The following is a 19,998-nucleotide window of genomic DNA, read 5'->3' as shown; positions in this document are numbered from 1 at the left end:
ACGGTTTCTCCAAAGAAAGTTGAAAAGCATCTGGTCTATCTCCTTGCTTATTTTACTGTCAAGATATAAAGATAGAGCGCCATATGTTAGTCTAGAGAAACCTTCAGCCTTGGTTATTAGGACTCTACCTTTTAAAGATAAGTCCCTCTGTAGCCATTGATTTAGCATCTTCTGGCTTTTTTTAATAAGAGGGTTAAAGTTTAGTAAGCCTCTAGACTTCTGATCCTTTGTAATGGTTCTGCCTAAATATGTAAGTTCTTATTTTACTGCAATACCATAATATGAAGGTGTCACACATTCTTTGACAGCTATGAGTTCACATTTATTAATGTTAAGATTTAGACCAGAGATTTTGGAAAAGGATTGTATATCATTATATTTTCCAGTTTATTTAATCTATATATATCATCCAGTTTATTTAATCTCGATATATTATCCACTTTATTTAATCTCTATATATTATCCAGTTTATTGGATCTATATACATCATCCAGTTTATTTAATCTCGATATATTATCCAGTTTATTGGATCTATATATATTATCCAGTTTATTTTGTAACTCAATCAGTTCTATCTTCTCCTCCCCTGGCTGGAGACCTCTGAAAAAGGCAAGTTATCTTAATGATCACCTTTTCCTCATCAGCTCTTGTGGCCTTAGCAAGATTACTACCATATTTTCTAAGGGATTTGGACACCTCAAATGAAAGAGCTCCCAGATTTTGCAATAAGATTTTTCTTCAAAAGCCCTTCCCAAAAGTGTGAAAGCAGATCTTTAACCTCAAACTTAACTATATAATTATTTAATAACGAGCTATTTAGCTTCCAGTATGAAGCTCTACCAAGGTTAGTATAGGGGGTAAATATTTTGATATCAATGTGCGAGGTGATTTGTAGATCAGTCAGTCGGCAGTCGCCTGCAGTCATTTTGATGCTCTCCAACACGGCCTCTGTCTTCCATCTGCTCTTGTAAACAATCACTGAAACATGTATATATATATATATATATATATATATATATATATATATATATATATATATATACAAAAGTTAAATTGATACACACCTTTAATAGGGTTAGGGTTAAGGTTCCCACACAGCCATGTTAAGGTTCCCACACAGCCATATTTCAGTATATATCATATATCGGTGATATGAAAGATAAGATCCCTAGGCTTCTAAAACCTTACTGCAAGTGATGCTAGTTCATTTTCAGACCAAGCGTCAGGGCTCTTAATAAACCCCCATACAGAATACGCCTTCGCCCAATAACTCGTATGTGAGAGTCATGATGATCAAGGGTTATTGGGGGAACAAGAGTGGATGCTACAGGACATCCTAGCAGAGGGTGGCGTAATTTCTCACACAGCGGCGGGTTCAGGTTTTTCGCACACGGATGCACAGTGGGTAGCGACTGTTGCTGAATGCGAACGGCTGCCATTTTGATCTGAAATAACTAGGATCTGTGTTTCTTTGGCGCAATAATAAATGGTTTAACTTAGTAGATACAATAGCTTTTTGCTTTCAGTTTTGACGCAAAATGCTTTCCGCAGCCCAGTTACTCGATGAGTTGATGGGTCGAGACAGAAACTTGGCCCCCGACGAGAAACGATGCAACGTACGCTGGGACCACGAGACCGTAAGTTAGCCACTTTGTTAGCTTTAGCCAGCTCGCTGGAAACAATTTCGTCCGGTTCTTGTTTTCAGTGAGTCGTTTTATAGGTAGGTAGCTAGCAAACTGACGTTGATATTGATGTGTTTGCTTAAACGTAATAGCTGGCTACATACATGATGCTCGCTAGCTAACAGCATCCTAACTAGCTATGAACTAACGACCGCCATGGTCGGGTGTTAACTAGCTAGGTAGTAAGTTAACGCGTTAGCTACAATTGAGGACAACATGTTCCTCTCAGGCCCAACCCCCTGACCCAGGAATCCGCATTCAACATTTAAACTAACGAGCAACACTGGCCCTGTACTATATATAGCTCGCTAGATCATGTTATATAGTAGTTAATGAGTAACTTCGCCAAAGACAACATACGCGTTTACTAACGACGGCTAGCTACAGGTCCACTGACAACTGGGCTAGCTGGCTTGCTTAAATAAAAACAAGTGGGTACTTTTAACGTTATTTGCAGACATCAGCCGAATGTGAAACCGTAATGGAGACACACTAACGTTAGGTAGCTGCGAATTTCAGTCAACATTGACATTTGTATTGGCTCAAAGTTAGACATTAGCTAGCTTAGTAACCTTACGCTATGTCGTTGTCAATGTAACGTTAGCTAGTTAATCAAGTTGCATGAGTCTAATCAAATCAAATCAAATTGTATTTGTCACATACACATGGTTAGCAGATGTTAATGCGAGTGTAGCGAAATGCTTGTGCTTCTAGTTCCGACAATGCAGTGATAACCAACAAGTAATCTAACTAACAATTCCAAAACTACTGTCTTGTACACAGTGTAAGGGGATAAGGAATATGTACATAAGGATATATGAATGAGTGATGGTACAGAGCAGCATACAGTAGATGGTATCGAGTACAGTATATACATATGAGATGAGTATGTAGACAAAGTAAACAAAGTGGCATAGTTAAAGTGGCTAGTGACATAAGAATGCAGTCGATGATCTAGAGTACAGTATATACATATGCATATGAGATGAATAATGTAGGTTAAGTAACATTATATAAGGTAGCATTGTTTAAAGTGGCTAGTGATATATTTACATTTCCCATCAATTCCCATTATTAAAGTGGCTGGAGTTGGGTCAGTGTCAATGACAGTGTGTTGGCAGCAGCCACTCAATGTTAGTGGTGGCTGTTTAACAGTCTGATGGCCTTGAGATAGAAGCTGTTTTTCAGTCTCTCGGTCCCAGCTTTGATGCACCTGTACTGACCTCGCCTTCTGGATGATAGCGGGGTGAACAGGCAGTGGTTCGGGTGGTTGATGTCCTTGATGCTCTTTATGGCCTTCCTGTAATATCGGGTGGTGTAGGTGTCCTGGAGGGCAGGTAGTTTGCCCCCGGTGATGCGTTGTGCAGACCTCACTACCCTCTGGAGAGCCTTACGGTTGAGGGCGGAGCAGTTGCCGTACCAGGCGGTGATACAGCCCGCCAGGATGCTCTCGATTGTGCATCTGTAGAAGTTTGTGAGTGCTTTTGGTGACAAGCCGAATTTCTTCAGCCTCCTGAGGTTGAAGAGGCGCTGCTGCGCCTTCTTCACGACGCTGTCAGTGTGAGTGGACCAATTCAGTTTGTCTGTGATGTGTATGCCGAGGAACTTAAAACTTGCTACCCTCTCCACTACTGATCCATCGATGTGGATAGGGGGTGTTCCCTCTGCTGTTTCCTGAAGTCCACAATCATCTCCTTAGTTTTGTTGACGTTGAGTGTGAGGTTATTTTCCTGACACCACACTCCGAGGGCCCTCACCTCCTCCCTGTAGGCCGTCTCGTCGTTGTTGGTAATCAAGCCTACCACTGTTGTGTCGTCCGCAAACTTGATGATTGAGTTGGAGGCGTGCGTGGCCACGCAGTCGTGGGTGAACAGGGAGTACAGGAGAGGGCTCAGAACGCACCCTTGTGGGGCCCCGTGTTGAGGATCAGCGGGAGGAGATGTTGTTGCCTACCCTCACCACCTGGGGGCGGCCCGTCAGGAAGTCCAGTACCCAGTTGCACAGGGCGGGGTCGAGACCCAGGGTCTCGAGCTTGATGACGAGCTTGGAGGGTACTATGGTATTGAATGCCGAGCTGTAGTCGATGAACAGCATTCTCACATAGGTATTCCTCTTGTTCAGGTGGGTTAGGGCAGTGTGCAGTGTGGTTGAGATTGCATCGTCTGTGGACCTATTTGGGCGGTAAGCAAATTGGAGTGGGTCTAGGGTGTCAGGTAGGGTGGAGGTGATATGGTCCTTGACTAGTCTCTCAAAGCACTTCATGATGACGGAAGTGAGTGCTACGGGCGGTAGTCGTTTAGCTCAGTTACCTTAGCTTTCTTGGGAACAGGAACAATGGTGGCCCTCTTGAAGCATGTGGGAACAGCAGACTGGTATAGGGATTGATTGAATATGTCCGTAAACACACCGGCCAGCTGGTCTGCGCATGCTCTGAGGGCGCGGCTGGGGATGCCGTCTGGGCCTGCAGCCTTGCGAGGGTTAACACGTTTAAATGTCTTACTCACCTCGGCTGCAGTGAAGGAGAGACCGCATGTTTTCGTTGCAGGCCGTGTCAGTGGCACTGTATTGTCCTCAAAGCGGGCAAAAAAGTTATTTAGTCTGCCTGGGAGCAAGACATCCTGGTCCGTGACTGGGCTGGGTTTCTTCTTGTAGTCCGTGATTGACTGTAGACCCTGCCACATGCCTCTTGTGTCTGAGCCATTGAATTGAGATTCCACTTTGTCTCTGTACTGACACTTAGCTTGTTTAATAGCCTTGCGGAGGGAATAGCTGCATTGTTTATATTCGGACATGTTACCAGACACCTTGCCCTGATTAAAAGCAGTGGTTCGCGCTTTCAGTTTCACGCGAATGCTGCCATCAATCCACGGTTTCTGGTTTGGGAATGTTTTTATCGTTGCTATGGGAACGACATCTTCGACGCACGTTCTAATGAACTCGCACACCGAATCAGCGTATTCGTCAATATTTCCATCTGACGCAATACGAAACATGTCCCAGTCCACGTGATGGAAGCAGTCTTGGAGTGTGGAGTCAGCTTGGTCTGACCAGAGTTGGACAGACCTCAGCGTGGGAGCCTCTTGTTTTAGTTTCTGCCTGAAGGCAGGGATCAGCAAAATGGAGTCGTGGTCAGCTTTTCCGAAAGGGGGGCGGGGCAGGGCCTTATATGCGTCGCGGAAGTTAGAGTAACAATGATCCAAGGTTTTACCACCCCTGGTTGCGCAATCGATATGCTGGTAAAATTTAGGGAGTCTTGTTTTCAGATTAGCTTTGTTAAAATCCCCAGCTACAATGAATGCAGCCTCCGGATAAATGGTTTCCAGTTTGCAAAGAGTTAAATAAAGTTCGTTCAGAGCCAACGATGTGTCTGCTTGGGGGGGGATATATACGGCTGTGATTATAATCGAGGAGAATTCTCTTGGAAGATAATGCGGTCTACATTTGATTGTGAGGAATTCTAAATCAGGTGAACAGAAGGATTTGAGTTCCTGTATGTTTCCTTCATCACACCATGTCTTGTTAGTCATGAGGCATACGCCCCCGCCACTCTTCTTACCAGAAAGATGTTTGTTTCTGTCGGCGCCGATGCGTGGAGAAACCCGTTGGCTGCACCGCAACGGATAGCGTCTTCCCAGTAAGCCATGTTTCTGTGAAGCAGAGAACGTTGCAGTCTCTGATGTCCCTCTGGAATGCTACCCTTGCTCGGATTTCGTCAACCTTGTTGTCAAGAGACTGGACATTGGCAAGAAGAATGCTGGGGAGTGGTGCGTGATGTGCCCTTTTTCGGAGTCTGACCAGAACACCGCCTCGTTTCCCTCTTTTTCGGAGTCGTTTCCTTGGGTCGCTGCATGCGATCCATTCCGTTGTCCTGTTTGTAAGGCAGAACACCGGATCCGCGTCGCGGAAAACATATTCTTGGTCGTACTGATGGTGAGTTGGCGCTGATCTTATATTCAGTAGTTCTTCTCGACTGTATGTAATGAAACCTAAGATGACCTGGGGTACTAATGTAAGAAATAACACGTAAAAAAACAAAAAACTGCATAGTTTCCTAGGAACGCGAAGCGAGGCGGCCATCTCAGTCGGCGCCGGAAGTAGAACAGTCTTGAGTCAAATCACATTTTATTGGTCGCATACACATATTTAGTATTTGTTATTGCGGGTGTAGCCAAATGCTTGTGTTCCTCCTAGCTCCAACAGTGGAGTAATATCTAACAATATACACATCTAAAAAGTAATGTAACATGCATTGCATTCGGAAAGTATTCAGACCCCTTGACTTTTCCCACATGGTTACTTAACAGCATTATTCTAAAATTGATTAAATTGTTGTCCCCTCAATCTACACACAATACCCCATAATTACAAAAAGTTATTTTTTTTGCAAATGTATTAATAATTTAAAAAACGAACATTTACACAAGATTTCAGGGCTCCTGAGTGGCGCAGCGGTCTAAGGCACTGCATCTCAGTCCCTGGTTTGAATCCAGGCTGTATTACATCCGGCTGTGATTGGGAGTCCCATAGGGTGGCGCACAATTGGCCCAGCGTTTTCCTAGGCCGTCATTGAAAATAAGAATTTGTTCTTAACTCACTTGCCTAGTTAAATAAATAAAATAAGTATTGTGACCCTTTTCCCAGTACTTTGTTGAAGAACCCTTGGCAGCGATTACAGCCTCAAGTCTTCTTGGGTATGATGTTACAACCTGTATTTGGGGAGTTAATCCCTTCAATGCAGATCCTCTCAAGCTCTGTCAGGTTGGATGGAGAGCTTCACTGCACAGCTATTTTCAGGTCTCTCCAGAGATGTTCGATCGGGTTCAAGTCCGGGCTTTGGCTGGGCCACTCAAGGACATTGAGGCTTGTCACGAAGCCACCCCTGCGTCTTCTTGGCTCTGTGCTTAGGGTCGTTGTCCTGTTGGAAGGTGAACCTTTGCCCCAGTTTGAGGTCCTGAGCACTCTGGAGTTGAGCGGTGCCTGCTTTCCCCCAGACGTGACGCTTGACATTCAGGCCAAAGATTTCATCAGACCAGAGTAGCTTATTTCTCATGGTCTGAGTTAGGGATGCGCAATATATCGGTGAACATATCGGAATCAGCCGATATTAGCTAAAAATGCCAATATCGGTATCGGCCCGATATCTAGTTTCACACCGATGTCAAAGCTGTCGTGTATATCTATATAATGTAGGTAATGATGTAATGACACCAGCATCCCTAACCGAGCCCACAATGTCAGCTGTGTGGATCGAGCAGTCAACAAGTTGAGCAGTCATTTGAAAGAGTAAGACATTTTCAGTGAGACAACTCAAAGGCAAAAATAAAGCCAAGATAATGGAATTCATTGCTCTTGACAATCAACCGTTCACACCTGCGGGACAGGTACAGGATGGCAACCACAACTGCCCGAGTTACACCAGGAACGCACAATCCCTCCAACAGTTCTCAGACTGTCCGCAGTAGGCTGAGAGAGGCTGGACTGAGGGCTTGTTGGCCTGTTGTAGTAAGACAGGTCCTTACCAGACATCACCGGCAACAATGTCGCCTATGGGCACAAACCCACCGTCGCTGCACCAGACAGGATTGGCAAAAAGTGCTCTTCACTGACAAGTTGCGTTTTGTCTCACCAGGGGTGATGGATGGATTCGCCTTTATCATTACACCAAGGCCTGTACTCTGGATCTAGATCGATTTGGAGGTGGAGGATCCGTCGTGGTCTGGGGCGGTGTGTCACAGCATCATCGGACTGAGGTTGTTGTCATTGCAGGCAATCTCAACGCTGTGCATTACAGGGAAGACATCCTCCTCCCTCATGTGGTACCCTTCTGCAGGCTCATCCTGACATGATCCTCCAGCAATGCCACCAGCCATACTGCTTGTTCTGTGCATGATTCCCAGCAAGACAGCAAAGTCAGTGTTCTGCCATGGCCAGAGAAGAACCTGGATCTCAATCCCATTGAGCACGTCTGGGAACTGTTGGATCGGAGGGTGAGGCCCCCCCCAGAAATGTCCGGGAACTTACTGGTGCCTTGGTGGAAGGGCAGGGTAACATCTCACAGCAAGAACTGGCAAATCTGGTGCAGTCCATGAGGAGGAGATGCACTGCAGTACTTACTGCAGCTGATGGCCACACCAGATACTGATGTTTACTTTTTTAATTCTGGTTAGTGTGTGTGTGTAACCTTTTTTATTGAACTAGGCAAGTTAGTTAAGAACAAATTCTTATTTAATATGACTGCCAAACCCGGACGCCGCTGGGCCAATTGTGCGCTGCCCTATGGGACTCCCAATCACGGCCGGATGTGGTAGAGCCTGGATTCAAACCAGGGACTGTAGTGACGACTCTTCCACTGAGATGCAGTGCCTTAGACCGCTGCATCCGTGTGTGTCTTAACTATTTAACCTAACTAGAATGCTTAAAAGCCTACTAAAATTTAAATATCTTATCGGTATTGTTTTATTTGGCAATGAAAATATTGGATATTGGCATCGGCCAAAAATGTCATATCGTTACATCAGTAGTCTGAGTCCTTTAGGTACCTTTTGGCGAACTCCAAACGGGTTGTCATGCGTCTTTTAATGTTTAGTGGCTTTCGTCTGGCCACTCTATCATAAAGGCCTGATTGGTGGAGTGCTGTAGAGATGGTTGTCCTGGAAGGAGCTCTGTCGGTGACCATCGGGTACTTGGACACCTCCCTGACCAAGGCCCCTCTCCCCCGACTGCTCAGTTTGGCCGGGCGGCCAGCTCTAGGAAGAGTCTTGGTGGTTCCAAACTTCATCCATTTAATAATGGAGGCCACTGTTCTTGGGGACCCTCAATTCTGCAGACATTTTTTGGTACACTTCCCCAGATCTGTGCTTCAACACAATCGACAATTCCTTTGACCTCACGGCTTGGTTTTTTGCTCTGAAATGCACTGTCAACTGTGGGACCTTATATAGACAGCTGTGTACTTATCCAAATCATGTCCAATTAATTTAATTTACCACAGGTGGACTCCAATCACATTGTAGAAACATCTCAAGGATGATCAATGGAAACATGATGCAATTGAGCGCAATTTTGAGTCTCATAGCGAAGGGCCTGAATGCTTATTTAAATAAGGTATTTCTAAAAAAAAAAATGTATTTTTATGCAACATTTTCTAAACCTGTTTTTGCTTTGTCATTGTGGTATTGTGTGTAGATTGAGGGGATTTTCTGTTCATTTAATCAATTTTAGAATAAGGCTGTAACGTTACAAAAAGTGAAGGGGTCTGAGTACTTTCCTAACGCACTGTGTGTATGATGGGCCAAATGGTTACCTAAAAAAAATAATATTAGAATTGGCATTATTACCAAAGCAAAGGTCACTAGCTACTAATTTGGTTCATCAGTGAGATTAGGCTAATCAATGTTTGAAGATGCATGTTTGATAGAAGATCCAGTTTGCAAGCAACATTTTTGGCAGGCCCGGCATTGAAGAGGTTTTGGGTTTTGTGGCTTCTTATTTCCCAAAATCATGCAACTATTGGCTCACTAATGACGTGGCTTATCTTTTCTCCCTTCCCTTGCAGACCTGTAAGTACTATCTCTGTGGATTCTGCCCTGCAGAATTATTCACAAACACCCGGTCTGACTTGGGTCCCTGTGAAAAAATCCACGATGAAAACCTTAGGAAAATGTAAGTTTTACCTTTTTTCCCCATCACTTTTTGTTGTTTGTGTTATAATTAAGCAATAAGGCCCGAGGGGTGTGGTATATGGTCAATATAACATTCATAACCAGTTTATAATAGCAATAAGGCCCAAGGGGGGTGTGGCATATTGCGAATATACCATGTCTTACATCTGTTCTTAGGGACGACACAACGCAGAGTTCCTGGATACAGCCCTTAGCCATGGTATATTGGCCATATAACACACCCATTCAGGCCTTATTGCTATTATAAACTGGTTGCCAATGTAATTAGAAAGGTAAACAAGTAATTTTGTATTATACCTGTGGTATATTTAAGCAATAAAACCTGGGGTGTGTGGTATATGGACAATATACCATGACTAAGGGCTGACCTTAAACTAGTATCACATGTCTATAGCGTATAACATGGAATTACAGGTGTATAACTCCCTTTTCATCCCTATGTGCACCAGGTATGAGAAGAGCTCCCGGTTCATGAAGGAGGGCTATGAGAGGGACTTCCTGCGCTACCTGCAGTCTCTCCTGGCCGAGGTGGAGAGGAGGATCCGCAGGGGCCACGCCCGTCTAGCCCTGTCGCAGGCCCAGCAGGCAGCAGGAGTAAGAATATAATATATACTCAGTCAATATAGGTTTGCCACTATAGAGAACACAGAACTCAACATGGAAACCTAGGCCAACCCTTGTATTTGGTTTGTCATGTTCATCAATGTTGTTAGATTATGCTGACTGGACCTTTCTCCAGCAGGGGCCTGGTGGTCCTGTGGGGAAGAACGAGGAGAAAGCTACAGTCCTGACAGAGAAGATCGAGGACCTAGTCATGCAGGTGAGCTGCCTGGGTTTACTAAAACATTACATTCTTCCATTGAGCACAATTACAGTTGAAGTCAGAAGTTTACATACACTTAGGTTGCAGTCATTAAAACTTGTTTTTCAACCACTCCACAAATGTCTAAATGTTAAATGTTGTTAGCGTCCCACGTACCCTAGAGAGGTTAACGTCCCACCTGACCAACATCCAGTGAAAGTGCAGGGCGCCAAATTCAAACAACAGAAATATCACAATTAAAATTCCTCAAACATACATGTATTATACACCATTTTAAAGATAAACTTGTTGTTAATCCCACCACAGTGTCCGATTTCAAAAAGGCTTTACGACAAAAGCATGCCATGCGATTATGTTAGGTCTGCACCCAGACACAAAAAAACTGCAATTTTTCCAGCCAAAGAGAGGAGTCACAAAAAGCAGAAATGGAGATAAAATTAATCACTAACCTTTGATGATCTTCATCAGATGGAACTTACAGGACTTCATGTTACATAATACATATGTTTTGTTGGATAAAGTTCATATTTATATCCAAAAATCTCTGTTTACATTGGCGCGTTATGTTTTGCTTCCAAAACATCCAGTAAAAGTGCAGAGCCATGTCAATTTACAGAAATGCTCATCATAAATGTTGATGAAAATATAACTTATGCATGGTATTAAAGATATACTTCTCCTTAATGCAACTGCGGTGTCCGATTTCAAAAAAGCTTTACGGAAAAAGCACACCATGGAATAATCTGATTACAGCGCTCAGAGACCAAAACAAGCAATACAGATACCCTCCATGTTATGGAGTCAACAAAAGTCAGAAATAGCATTATAAATATTCACTTACCTTTGATCTTCATCAGAATGCACTCCCAGGAATCTGTTCCACAAATGTTTGTTTTGTTTGATAAAGTCCAATGTTTATGTCCAAAATTTTTGTTCGCATTTAGTACAGTAATCCAAATGCGCAGGCACTAGGTCCAGACAATGTCAAAAAAGTTATATTACAGTTTCTTAGAACATGTCAAACGATGTATATAATCAATCTTTAGGATGTTTTTATCTTAAACCTTCAATAATGTTTCAACCGAAGAATTCCTTTGTCTTTAGAAATGAAAGGGAACGGAGCTAACTCTCACGGGCGTGCGCCTGACTGAGCACATGGCCTTCTGGCAGACCCATGACTCAATCAGCTCTCATTCTCTCCCACCTCACAGTAGAAGCCTGAAACAAGGTTGAAAAGACTGTTGACATCTAGTGGAAGCCTTAGGAAGTGCAATATGACCCCACAGACCCTCTGTATATTGGATAGGCAAAAACTTGAAAACCTACAAACCTCAGATTTCCTGCTTCCTGGTTGGATATTTTTCTCGGGTTTTTGCCTGCAATATGAGTAATGTTATACTCACAGACATCATTAAAACAGTTTTCGACACTTCAGAGTGTTTTCTATCCAAATCTACTAATAATATGCATATCCTAGCATCTGGGCCTGAGTAGTAGACAGTTTACTCTGGGCACACTTTTCATCCGGATGTGAAAATACTGCCCCCTACCCCAAAGTTTCTGGAGAGAACTGAAAATAGCTGTGCAGTGAAGCTCTCCCTCCAACCTGACAGAGCATAGTTTTGGCAAGTCAGTTAGGACATCTACTTTGTGCATGACACAAGTAATATTTCCAACAATTGTTTACAGACAGATTATTCAACTTATAATTCACTGTATCACAATTCCAGTGGGTTTACAGAAGTTTACATGCACTAAATTGACTGTGCCTTTAAACAGCTTGGAAAATTCCAGAAAATTATGTCAGGGCTTTAGAAGCTTCTGATAGGCTAATTGACATAATTTGAGTCAATTGGAGGTGTACCTGTGTATGTATTTCAAGGCCTACCTTCAAACTCAGTGCCTCTTTGCTTGACATCATGGGAAAATCAAAAGAAATCAGCCAAGACCTCAGAAAAATGTAGACCTCCACAAGTCTGGTTCATCATTGGGAGCAATTTCCAAACGCCTAAAGGTACCATGTTCATCTGTACAAACAATAGTATGCAAGTATAAACACCATGGGACCACGCAGCCGTCATACCGCTCAGGAAGGGGACACGTTCTGTCTCCTAGATATGAACCTACTTTGGTGTGAAAAGTGCAAATCAATCCCAGAACAACAGCAATAAACCCTGTGAAGATGCTGGAGGAAACGGGTACAAAAGTATCTATATCCACAGTCAAACAAGTCCTATATCAACACAACCTGAAAGGCTGCTCAGGAAGGAAGAAGCCACTGCTCCAAAACTGCAATAAAAAAGCCAGAGTACGGTTTGCAACTGTACATGGGGACAAGGATCATACTTTTTGGAGAATTGTTCTCTGGTCTGATGAAACGAAAATAGAACTGTTTGGCCATAATGACCATTGTTATGTTTGGAGGAGAAAGGGGATGCTTGCAAGCCAAAGAACACCATCCTAACCATGAAGCACGGGGGTGGCAGCATCATGTTGTGGGGGTGCTTTGTGGCAGGAGGGACTGGTACACTTCACAAAATAGATGGTGCAATGAGGCAGAAAATTGATGTTGCTTCAATATATCCACATCTCAAGACATCAGTCAGGAAGTTAAAGCTCTGTCGTGAATGGGTCTTCCAAATGGACAATGACCCCAAGCATACTTCCAAAGTTGTGGCAAAATGGCGTAAGGACATGGTAAAGGTATTGGGAGTGGCCATCACAATGCCCTGACCTCAATCCTATAGAAAATTTGTGGGCAGAACTGAAAAAGCGTGTGCGAGCAAGGAGGCCTACAAACCTGACTCAGTTACGCCAGCTCTGTCAGGAGGAATGGGCCAAAATTCACTCAACTTATTGTGGGAAGCTTGTGGAAGGCTGCCTGAAACGTTTGACCCAAGTTAAACAATTTAAAGGCAATGCTACCAAATACTAATTGAGTGGATGTAAACTTCTGACCCACTCGGAATGTGATGAAAGAAATGAAAGCTGAAATAAATTATTCTCTACTATTATTCTGACATTTCACATTCTTAAAATAAAGTGGTGATCCTAACTGACCTAAGACAAAGAACTTTTACTAGAATTAAATGTCAGCAATTGTGGAACTGATTTTAAATGTATTTGGCTAAGGTGTATGTAAACTTCCGACTTCAAATGTACATGGACCCTACACTACCGTTAAAAAGTTTGGGGTCACCTAGAAATGTCCTAGTTCTTGGTCCAATAAAATTACATCAAATTGGTCAGAAATACAGTGTAGACATTGTTTGCTTTTATTTTTTCTTTCAAAAACAAGGACATTTCTAAGTGACCACAAACTTTTGAAATGTAGTGTACATGCATCCATCATGTGAAGGCCTACATTCATGCAGGACACACACTCTGGAGTGAGTAAGTTGTTTTCTATGTCAACAAAGTTGCCGTTTGTATGTGCTGTGTTCAGATCGAGGAGTTGGGCTCTGAGGGCAGAGTGGAGGAGGCCCAGGGGATGATGAAACTGGTGGAACAGCTAAAGGATGAGCGAGAGCTGCTCAGCTCCACCCCCTCGGTGAGTTACTCCCGGTTCTTTCTCACTCCATCAGCATTGAGATCAACTCAGTTATCTATTTAGTAAGCCTTTAGTATGAATTAAATACCGTGAACTAAACCCGGGGATGAATGCAATGTACTGTACTTGTAAAACTAAAAGTTATCCTGATTGATTCCAGACGATTGAGACCTTTGCGGCCCAGGAGAAACAGATGGAGGTGTGTGAGGTGTGCGGGGCGTTTCTCATTGTGGGAGACGCCCAGTCCCGGGTGGATGACCACCTGATGGGCAAGCAGCACATGGGCTACGCCAAGATCAAATCCACTGTGGAGGAGCTCAAGGTAAGGTTTGAAGGATTGTTCACTCCCAAGTCGATGTTTGTTTGTCAAGATTCCATATATGCCATTTGTTGTACTGTATGCTTTAATACCCATGAAAAGGAAGTATAATTTAATCATTTTGACTGTTGCTGTTTTGAAAGACCAGTATGTTGATATTGCTGATGCAGAAAAACATTCGGTCATATAATTTAATTGTTCATCGTGAATAATGAATGAATGATTTTCTGTTAAGGAGAAGTTAAATCGGAGATCCGAAGACACCACCGGAGAAGACAAGGGAGAGCTAGAAAGCAAGGACTGGGAGCGTGAGAGGGAGGAGAGGGAGACTAAGCGCAAGTTGGAAGAGGAGGAGAAAGAGAAGGAGAAGGAGAAAGAGCGCGAGAAGGAGAAGGAGAAAGAGAGGGAGCGAGTGAAGGAGCGGGAGAGAGAGAGGGAGCGAGAGAGGGAGAAGAGAGGAAGGAGGAGCCACTCGAACAGCCGCCACTCCAGCCGGGCGTCGGACCGTAAGAGGAGTCGTTCCCGGGAACGCCGGCGGTCCAGGAGCAAGGAGAGGGAGCGCAAACGTAGCAGGTACCGTACTGTATGGCACGTATACTAGTCTTATGGCTGATTCACACTATAGGTCGACCCCCAACTATACTGTGCTGGCTCGTTAATTTTCCTTTCAAATGGTCTTTTCCAGCACGGTCCCAGCAACTATGGTGGATGCTTAACCCATAAGAGTCTAAGCCGGGGGAGGGGGTCTACTAAGCTATAAGGAATTGTGTTAAGGTCATACCAAAGATCATTTTGCTATTTGATTTGGTATTTTAAGACTCCTTGTATCACACTTTTTTAAAATAAATGTTAAACATATTTGATGAAAACATTTTTTGGCCTTACTGCTTTTAGCCTATACAAACATTGAATAACAGATTCACATTGAATAACAGATTCACTACATGGAACAACAAATAGTCCCAAAAAGACATCTGAAGGAAGTTCGTACTGAAGTGTCTGTCCTACATTGAGAGATTATTATTTTATTTTTAAACATGTATTTAACCCCTTATTTTTTCCAATTAACAGTCCATATATACTTCCATAAATGTTTTCAACTGGTACCGGTGGTCCTTCAGACCAGTCTTGAGGCCTTAGAGCAGAACAACAGACATGTTCTTGAGTCTCACCTTTTACATATTAGTGTGTACCCCAAACTGTTTGGACGCTACAGGCAGACGTTGGCAGATTGGCTGTAATGATTCTGACGAGTCCCAAGACGCTTGTGGGGATCGTAGAGCAAAACGGAGAACACCATCGTGTTCATGCCAGTCTCATCTTTCCATAGAGGGGTCATAGTAGTTCGGACGCTACAGACGATTTTGTGAGAAGAGCGATTTTTCGGGATGTCTCATGGTCTGACAAACACCGCATCACTGCAGATGCGGAAGTGTTAACATGGGCGGATGCAGTGGATTGAGACACATCCATTGCAAAAACAACATATCTCTACCTTAATCTGAAATATTTTTATGGAGATATTATTATTATGCTAATTAGTTTTCCGTGGGGTGCGGACATCAACCTTAAGGGGTTAACCAGCCCAGTACAGCTCTGCCTGGCCCTATAATGTTAATTAGGGATCACAGTTCATGTGTTTGTGAAAAACTCTCACTCGTTGAAAGTTCCACTGCTCTGCTCTTGAGTGTGTCGTGGATTAACATGTTCCTGTGTCCTGTGTTTTTCCACAGAAGCCGGGACAGGGACCGGGAGAGGCGACGCAGCCGGGAGCGTTCGGACAGGAAACGGCGCTCCCGTAGCCGGGAGAGGAAGAGGTCCCGCAGCTCGGAGCGCAAGTCTCACCGCCACCGGAGCCGCAGCCGGGACAAGGACAGGACTTCCAGAGACAAAGGTGAGACATGGGACAAGTTGGCACATCAAACACATTTAGAATAATTACAACTCAGATCTAGCAGGTTTCTTGCAGCAATAGCAGGTTTTTTTTTCTGAATCTAAAAGGGGCTTAGGTGGTGGACGTGGCAATGGGTGCGGTGCATCCGTCTGCGCGGCTGAATTTTAGAGAATATTTTAGAGGCGGTGTAGAGAAATTTTTGAATTTAAGTGAATTTCTTAGTTATACAAATTTCCCCATTGAGCTGCGAGAATGTTTGTTTTAAAGCTAATTTCCTGCAATTCTCTTCATTTTGCCATTGCTAATGCGGTGTTCTTTTACTCAAAGATAAAATCAATACTGCTAAATTCATATATTTTTAAATTCTCCTCGACTGTCTAGCTTTTCTTTTGGTGATTGTTAGATCTCAAAGACTACCATTTCTTTCCCTATTATTTATTGTAAATACTCTATCTGGTTTGTCGTTTAAGTTTACACTGAAGCGGTTTCCATCCCTAAAATTGATCAAATAAATATACTTTTTTACAGATTGGACTTGGGTGGCCTGAAAAACACTTAGGCGCCCCGCCTAAAGATTTAAACAGCAGACAAATCCCTGACTAGACCTTTTACCCACGTTTGGTTTAGTGACTCCACACTTGTGATTGAGCTGGTGATGCAACAACATTTGGACCATCATGGTCCCTACCGAATTCACAAGTGTGATCTGAAGTGTGTCCTACTCTAGAAGTCTTTGTCATGACTCTGTTTCATACCTCCATCTCTCCCAGAGCGTAAGGAGCCGGAGGAGAGGAGGAGCAGCTCCAAGAAGGACGAGGTGTTAGAGGATGACAAGCCTTCCTCTGACGTGGCCAAGCCTGGGCCCGTGGAGGCTGAGGCTCCTGCCTCCACTCTGGGCCTGGCCCTTCTGGCCAGGGTCAACGGGGCTGCTCAAGACGAACTCCATTCTGAAGGTGACACTCAGTCCAATTAAAACTGATCTGATAGGACCTCAGATCAGGCTCAGGTAAGTGCGCCCTCCCCCGTCATCCTGGCTCTCAAAACACACACCCCTCCCCCATCTTCCCTCTCAAACCTCCCCCTCCTGTTCTCCTCTCCCCCTGTTTACTTTCAGTTCTATTGCCTTTGATTTGTATGTTGTATCTTTATCCTGTTGTTGTGGATATAGTGCATCGTAAGTATGCACTGAAGATGGAGCTAGACCGATGATGAGAGAAGAAGGTAGAAACAGAGGTCACAAATCCCAGAGGGAAAGACCAGTGTAGTCCTGAAAAACATACCTGGAGGTACCCCTCGTTTTGTATCGGTTATTTACATGCATACATATTATATATCTCTATATTTGGTCTATTGGACAAAAATCTCTTCCAAATTTAAATCCAAGCATTTCTTTCTGCCTGTATTGCCTCTTGTATATATTTTTTCTCTTCAGTGATGGTGGCAGTAACCATGTCTTTTAATTTGTCGATTTTCATAGCCTATAGAACATATTAAAGTGACTGTTTGTCTAGAAATGTGGACATGTATCCACACATAGACACACTGCATTTTACAGATACTTTAAAAGTAAAGTGAAGCTATATATGGACGGATCCGTACTATTTCTTTGACCTACTGAATGCACAGTCTAAAACCATTTTTTCTCCCACTGCCATGGATATTGTGTTCTATATACAGCTCTCTGTTCTCTGATATGTATTGTAACACAGTGTGTTGGTTAGCATTGGGCTGATGATGGAAGGGTAGGGGTTAATGAATGATTGCAGCTGACTTCCATACCTCACACAGCGTTGGTGTTGAGTGAGTGAGCGACCTCATGAAAGAAAAAGGCAAATTAATAAACCCTCAAGGATCAAACTGTCAAACTATTCAGGTACTCACCCAGGTACTCCTTTCTCTACCCACATCCATTTCTACTGAATGCTGTTGCCTGTGAGCTTACTGCTCTTTATCATGACTAAAGCTTGATGTGTATTGTGTTTTGTTTCTCCTTTGCTTTTTTGGTGGATTTTTTTCATCTTTTAAAGGTTGTTTTTGAAGTATTTATTATCAGGAAGTGATGATAATGATGATAAGAGGTACAGGTGAACTTGTTTGATATCCTCCAGCTGTCTAGTTGAATTAGATTTGGTACTTATTAGTGGACCTGCCTTTCAGGACTTCATTGACTTTGAAAGTACCAATTTATATTATTTACATGCTGTTAATTGAAAACACTTAATTTTGGCCCATGTTTGATATCGATGGTTATATCTATCATCCAACTAACATTCCTCAGTTTAGGTTTGTCTACAGTTCATTTTATGGTAAAGGGGATATCAAGCAGGTTCCATAATCTCAAAATAGGATGGTTAAAGCTTTTAAAGTTGAGTTCTATTGCCTTATACTGTGTCCCAAACGGAGTGTGAAGAGCAGGGCGGCCATCGTCAGCTAATGTCCACTAACATTAAAGGGCTGTTGGAGAAACGTCCACAAAATTCCAGGATGTTCCCTGCTCCAAAAATGCAATTTAGTTTTCCCCAATGTTTGCTAGTGTTAGTTTTAGTTTATTTTCCAGTTCGTTAGATTAGTTACCATTCCTCTGTGACATGTCTATAGGGGGATTTCTGTATGTATAGTTGATGATAACAGCTTGTGGCTGCTACAAGCTGTGTTACCAGGATCTTTGCTAATGTGTCACCTCTTTGACCGTTTGTGCACCCCAGGGGACGCTGGGAAATCTGGAGGAGGAAGATCTGAAGACCACCTGTCGCTCCACCCTGAACCTGTCTCTGCGCTGCTTAAAACAAGGTGAACCACAGATGTAGTGGCTTATTAAAACAACCGTGACATCTAAATCACAACAAAAGACACGTGTGTAAAGGTGCCCTCTGTTGTCCTCCTGTTGTTGTTTTTGGAAAATCACATTTTTAGCGCAGGACCAGACATTCTTCATTCAGTTTTCCGTTGTATTTCTTTCCTTCATCGTTTCTGATTATAAAGGACCTTGTCTAGTAGCTGCTGAGGTAGAATGGTACATTAAGGCTTTTATCTATGTTCTGTTTCTCATGCAGTTTTTATGACAAATAAAAACCGTGCTTGTTTTGGTTTGTAATGTCAGGTTTCCACTTTCACGGTTTGACTTTTTTGGGGAAATCAGTTTGGGAAGTGTTTGTACAATGTTAGTCAGGAGCATCTCTTTCTCTCCTCTCCTTCCCACCCACCTTCCCACTGACTGATCTCTCTAGCCTCTTACTGTAAAGATATAGTGAGATTGAATTGATCTTTTTTTGTTCTGATTTTTAAACCTGTTCATCTTGATCAATAAAAAGAGAGCTTGAATGATGTCTGTGGATTTGTTTGACTCCTGTGTTAGGAGTGCTGATTTAGGGTCAGTTTTGCCTTTTAAGTCTTAATAAATAAGAGGTTGGAACTGATCCCGACAAAACAGCATTTCTACTCTGAGATGCTTTGTGAATACAGACCCCGGCTCATTAAAATCTACTTTGAGGATGAGCCCCACTGGCTCTGTATAAAACCCAGACATTTTCATTCATCAACGGTAGCCGACTCTCACTCCATCTTTGTCTCTTTCACTTGCTCTGTCTTTTTGGGGCGGCCGGTAGCCTAGTGGTTAAGCAACTGACTAGGTATTCCCTGTCTACCATCCAGCAGCAAGATGGGAGCCAGATAACTGAGGGAGTTTGGTCTGATTATGGTCCTAATAAGGATCCTTTACTAGCCTCTCGCCCTTCCCTGGATCACACTTTAGGGCCGACCTGAACCCCACTGTGCTGGCTCAGCAACTATAGTGAATGTGTAACGAGGCCCCAGTAGCCTAGTTTGGCTTAGTCGCGCCTTTTTATTAGTGTGATTTCGGCTTTTCAGTCTCAGAACTGACCTTGTCAACCCAGCAGGCAATTAGACAACGCAGCGGGCGTTTCTAGACATGATCAGAGCATTGTAATTAGTAATTAAGGGTGGTGGGGTCAGTGTACAGGCTGGGTTTGTGCCTGCCTCCTGTGGCTGGTCTGAGTGACCACTGGAGCCCAGCCAACTGCTTAAGGAT

At 43.3% G+C, this 19,998-nt stretch overlaps 1 protein-coding gene across 3 annotated transcripts; it reads left to right on the top strand.

Annotated features, from left to right (window-relative positions):
• Positions 1-1,379: 1,379 nt before the first annotated feature.
• Positions 1,380-19,274, top strand: luc7l3 (LUC7-like 3 pre-mRNA splicing factor). 3 transcript variants are annotated; one of them, XM_065010390.1, is made up of 10 exons: positions 1,380-1,637; positions 9,238-9,344; positions 9,814-9,958; positions 10,107-10,184; positions 13,633-13,737; positions 13,898-14,059; positions 14,292-14,629; positions 15,790-15,950; positions 16,721-16,956; positions 18,656-19,274. In XM_065010390.1, exons 1-9 carry the CDS (start codon positions 1,539-1,541, stop codon positions 16,921-16,923), a joined length of 1,398 nt encoding a protein of 465 aa, XP_064866462.1. In that variant the 5' UTR covers positions 1,380-1,538; the 3' UTR covers positions 16,924-16,956; positions 18,656-19,274. The 3 variants fall into 3 exon arrangements, with proteins under 3 accessions (XP_064866462.1, XP_064866460.1, XP_064866461.1); XM_065010388.1 differs by having other exon boundaries at positions 10,104-10,184; XM_065010389.1 differs by having other exon boundaries at positions 1,381-1,637; positions 10,104-10,184; positions 14,295-14,629.
• Positions 19,275-19,998: the final 724 nt, after the last annotated feature.

The sequence above is a fragment of the Oncorhynchus nerka genome, linkage group LG26 (assembly GCF_034236695.1).
Source record: "Oncorhynchus nerka isolate Pitt River linkage group LG26, Oner_Uvic_2.0, whole genome shotgun sequence".
In the NCBI taxonomy this organism is placed as follows: domain Eukaryota; kingdom Metazoa; phylum Chordata; class Actinopteri; order Salmoniformes; family Salmonidae; genus Oncorhynchus; species Oncorhynchus nerka.
This window is presented reverse-complemented; position numbering and strand designations above follow the sequence as displayed.